The sequence below is a fragment of the Arachis ipaensis genome, chromosome B08 (assembly GCF_000816755.2).
Source record: "Arachis ipaensis cultivar K30076 chromosome B08, Araip1.1, whole genome shotgun sequence".
NCBI classification, from domain to species: Eukaryota; Viridiplantae; Streptophyta; class Magnoliopsida; order Fabales; family Fabaceae; genus Arachis; species Arachis ipaensis.
The window spans coordinates 106,614,840-106,619,783 of NC_029792.2; the positions used below are offsets into that span (position 1 = coordinate 106,614,840).

Consider the following 4,944-nt stretch of genomic DNA (forward strand, 5'->3'; position numbering starts at 1 on the left):
CCTCCTCCAAACGGATGTACTCTTGTCGGTTCCAAAGCCTTGGATCTTTGACTTTGGATCGTGACGACCTAGACCTACCCCAACTTGTGTTTCCCCAACCCACTCTCTCTTGCTCTCTCATGATCAGAGTACCTAAAGAGTATCTAACCCTATTTTTCAAAAATCACAATAAACAATTATTTGCAGAAGTAAAGAATTATCCCCTCCACCCCCCTCCACCCCCACATACTAGATAAAATAAAAAAAAGAAAAAATCACACACGGTCCCTGACAATTATTTTGAAAGACAATGAGACCTCAACAGAAAAATGCTTTTTTCAGCCCTGATCTTTAGTCCCTCTGTTAATATTTTTTATTTGTATTAACAGAATAAACCTGCATGGCATGTTAAACTGTTAATTTATCCATTACAAACCAATTAGGATTAACTAATTCTTTTTTTTTTTGTTGGAAATCTCCTTGTCTTTTAAGGATAATTATCAAAACTGTTTAGTTTTATTATCTTTTTTAAATACATTAACTAAATTTACTGTATAAAACTAAAAAATATTAGTAATTTTTAAATTACTTTTACTTATAAAAATTAAATAAAAGATATATTAATAATTAATATGTCACATAAATATATTTTGAAGAGAGATTATTAAAACAAAGACTATCCAACCTCACAAAGTTAAAAATTAAAAACCAAAAAAGATATTTTTGTTTGAAAACTTCGTAGTCATTCAAAAAAATTATAAGGAGCCGAATCGGGTATTCACTCGTAAAAACAATGAAAGTCATTTGCTATACTAATAACATGGGCAATTTACCCATTTAAATAAACAAGGAACCAATATTACCAGAATACACATTATGCAAACTAGAGAGAATTTGAACCCAGAGAGAATCATTAGTACATAGAGAATCGATAAACAACTACAACTTCACTTAACAGTAAACACGACTAAAACAAAAGAAGAACACAAACAAGGAGAGAAAAATGCAACTTAATCCTGACGACCTAAAGACAACTATGCCTCGGCACTGGAGGCGGATCCTCGCTGAGGGCAAGTCCTACGAGTGTGTCCTGTCTGTCTGCATAGCCCACATCGCTTCGGCCAACCAGTATCAGCCTCATCCATGGTGTTACGAATTCTTGTTGACCTTGGTCGCCCTTCTCTGGCACGTCTTATGTTAGGATCAGGGATGATAGTAGGACCGGCGTATGGTGGCCAGAGACCCTCCGGAATAGGTGGCAAAAATCCCATCCGGTATACGCTGAACACCTTACTCATGGTATAAACCTCATGGACGTACGTAGCCTAGTCTAACCGGAACTGAGCACAGCATGCAATCGCATGGCAGCAAGGGTAATGGAGAGCTTGAAAGTACCTGCATTCACAAGTGCGATTTCTGAGGGAAACCCGATACGTCCCAAGCGAGAAGTTCCCGTAGGAGTCGTCTCAGCCATGGTATACTCAGACTGATGTCTGTCGAACAGAGTAACCGTGAAGCACCTCGCATCTTTCAGGTTGCGCTCAATCGCCTTGACCAGGGCCTGGCAAAACCGTTGGCCTGATCCCAACTGTGCCTCTGCTGTTTGTCCTCAGATAACAAAAAGCTCTGCTAATCTCCCATATGTGGATTTCACAAGTGCAGTTACCGGAAGATTCCGTGTCCCCTTCAGTACAGAGTTAACACACTCGGATATGTTCGTCGTCATGTGGCCGAACCATCTGCCTCCATCCTGGTGTTGGGTCCACTTATCGTACTCCAGCCGGTTGGCCCATTCACACATGCCCGGATTCTCAATCCTCATAATATCAAACCAGTAGTCAAACTCGGCTTCAGTCTTCGCATACGCCGCATTCACGAGCATCCGCCTCGCATCCTAACCCATGAAATTGAGAGCAAAATTGGCTGCAACGTGTCGAATGCAATACGCTCGATATGTATGAGGCGGTTTCCAACCACTGTCCGGTGCCTCCAGTGCAGCCTTAATGCCGTTGTGTCTGTCAGAAATCACCAGAATCCCTTCCTGTGGGGTCACATGTTGACGCAAGTGGGATAAGAAAAAAGCCCACGACTCAGCATTCTCCCCCTCAACAAGTGCAAACGCAACTGGCAATTTATTGGAGTTTCCATCTTGGGCAATAGCCATTTCCAAACTCCTTGCATCTCCCAACATACTTCAGATGATCAGATTCCATAACCCGATACTGAACTCCACGACGAATGCTATAATCCTTAACACTCATCACAGCTTCCTCCTTAGTCTGGAAAGATTGACCAATCACAAATTTGGCAGAAGCATTGCCCTCGTGTAATCCTTGGTAGCCGAAGGTGTGTCGATCATCTGGTTGTTGGCTCACTGCTTCCAGATTGAGCGTCGAGAAATGCGGCGGTTGTTGGTGCGACCCAGAACTGGATGGCCCCTGAGGTGCAAGTGGGGGCACTGGAGTCTCGTCCTCACTATCCCCTGATATGTGATCGGGCTCATCGTCCGAATCATAGTCCCGCATCGCGTCCTCATAGTGATCCGGCTCACCACTCCCAACAAGACCAGTAATCAAACTAGGAGACCTATCTGCCGGTGCTAGAACAGGTGGAGGTGCAGGTAGGAGACACCTGGGTGCAACGACAGGCATCAAAGTAGAAGCACCCCCCACCGTCGTCGACTGAGGATTTGGCGCTAAAGCCCAGGAACTGTCCACTCGGTCTTCCAACTTGGCAAACAACTCGTGTATTCTCACCTCCGAAAAACTCTGCCAACAATGAAACAACAACCCCATGTCTTCATCTGACCCTATGCAAATGTTTCATACTGCACACCACTCGACACGACCGCCATCGGAATCTTGTAGAACACCTTATTCACCGACTTGGCCCCAGCTAACCCTGCCTTCTGCAATATGTTCCTCTTCAGATCCGACAAAGTATCAGTCAAATGGATAAAAATGCTCAGCGGTTCTTTATCCGTGAACTTAACACCATGCCTGTTACTTTTTTTAATTTTACCAGAACAGTGGACTAGAATCATCAAACTTTCCTCTCTATCCATTTGTAAAAGTATGAAAATGACTCTCTTCAAATAACTCACTCCCTGTAGCGGTTTATGCACGTATCACAAACACACATAAACCGCGACACTCCTGTAACGGTTTATGTGATGGTTTAACGCCAACGTAATCCGCGGCACTCCTGTAACAGATTACGTTCATATTGTAAACCACAATACCTATCGCAGTTTACATAATTTTGGAAAAAAATACATTTCAGTATCCAGTTTGCATATGTGTAATCTAGTAATATTGGTTACCTGTTTATTTAAATGGGTAAATTGCCCTAATAACATCTTTGAAAACACTCATAGCAAACGCAAAAGATTGTGTTTAGATTACCAAAATTTGCTATAACGTGAAATCACATTGATGCACAGATTAGCTTTTGTGCTCTAAACAATTGATAATCATATATGTTGCAAGTCATCTCGATCTCGTTTGATTGACCAAACATGATTACTTTTTCTTGGAAATCGTGTTCAGACTTTTAACGCAAATGCGGAGTATTCGTTCGAACCGTGCAGCTACTTGACCAGCTGTATATCAATTATGAACGAATTAAACACTAAACCACGATTAATGGAACTCAACCTATTATGATTCCACTAAGTTTCCAGCAAAACGTCACAAAGAATAACCCTCTTGTAGTTTGAACAAAATTATTATACTTTAAGTTTGGCATCACAACATCCACCAATGATAAGTTTCAAGCATAACACACCCCACAAAATTCGTGAAGCATGCACAAATTTAAGTAACAAAACCTAATCGGCATATATTTCAGTTTCATCACAATTTCACCAATATATTGCCTCTAATTATAAGTTCATAACAAATCTTAACTAAAATCAAGCCACACAAATTTATCCTCAAAAACCTAATTCGCAGAAATTCTTCAGTTCCACTAAACCAGTATTAAGTTCAAACATAAGATAACATTACTTTTCCCCCAAATTAAAAACCCTAATATCGATAATACAATTCCAAAACAGAGAAAAACTGTCTGTTTTCTCAGTACCTCCTCTGAGCACCACCGAATCCAGCGCCAGGGCGACCAAACGGGATCTGCTGAACAGGAACGGGATCGACCTGAGTGATTCCAGGGATGTCAGACATACCTAGAGACTGAAGCATGTCAATGGTTTCCTTGTCGACCTCGATGTGTTGAGTGTCAATGGCGGACACATCAGGAACGAAGTCCATGCGACGCTCCCTCTCCTCCTCTTGAAGCTTGAGGGAGATGCCTCTGACGGGTCCCTTCTGGATCCGCTTCATGAGGTGAGTGGAGAAGCCTGCGATCTTGTTGCGGAGCCTCTTGGAAGGGATGAGGGCAACTTCTTCTAGAACCTTCTTGTTGGTGTGGAAGTCAAGAGTCATGCGAGAGTAGTACCTCTCAATCACTTGGCGTGAAGATTTCTTCACTGTCTTGGTTCTCACGCGGCCCATTCTCTCTCTGTTTTTTCTTTCTTTCTTCTTCTTCTTCTTCTGCTCAACACGAGAGCGGAGAGTCGGGGGAGGCAGGGTATCATATGGGGCATTAGGGTTTTGCTAAGTTTGATCATGCTGGGCCGGGTTTAGGCCAACCCGGCTCGAATTACCTTAGTTCAGCAAAATGGAACCATTAATAGGAAAAAAACAGATGGATCATAATGAGAAACGTATATTAATAAGGCCATAAGAGTAATATATATCATTCATATATCTTTATATCTGTATCTATAAGAGTATATATATCATATCTATATCTAATAATAATAATAATAATAAACCATCTTTTGATCTTTACATCGACAAAAAAAAAAAAAACACAAAAAACCTATGTGTTTGGTACATCTAAAACAAAAACATAGGTTTGATACATCTAATACAAAAACCCAAAAAAACAGTACTAATAAAAAAT

At 41.3% G+C, this 4,944-nt stretch overlaps 1 protein-coding gene across 1 annotated transcript; it reads right to left on the reverse strand.

Moving 5' to 3' along the window:
- Positions 3,693–4,574, reverse strand: LOC107613803 (40S ribosomal protein S17-4). The gene has a single exon (XM_016315958.2). It carries the CDS (start codon positions 4,488–4,490, stop codon positions 4,056–4,058), a length of 435 nt encoding a protein of 144 aa, XP_016171444.1. The 5' UTR covers positions 4,491–4,574; the 3' UTR covers positions 3,693–4,055.

Coding starts and splice junctions, on each gene's coding strand:
- LOC107613803 (XM_016315958.2), bottom strand. CDS start 4,490: ATGGGCCGCGTGAGAACCAAGACAGTGAAGAAATCTTCACGCCAAGTG.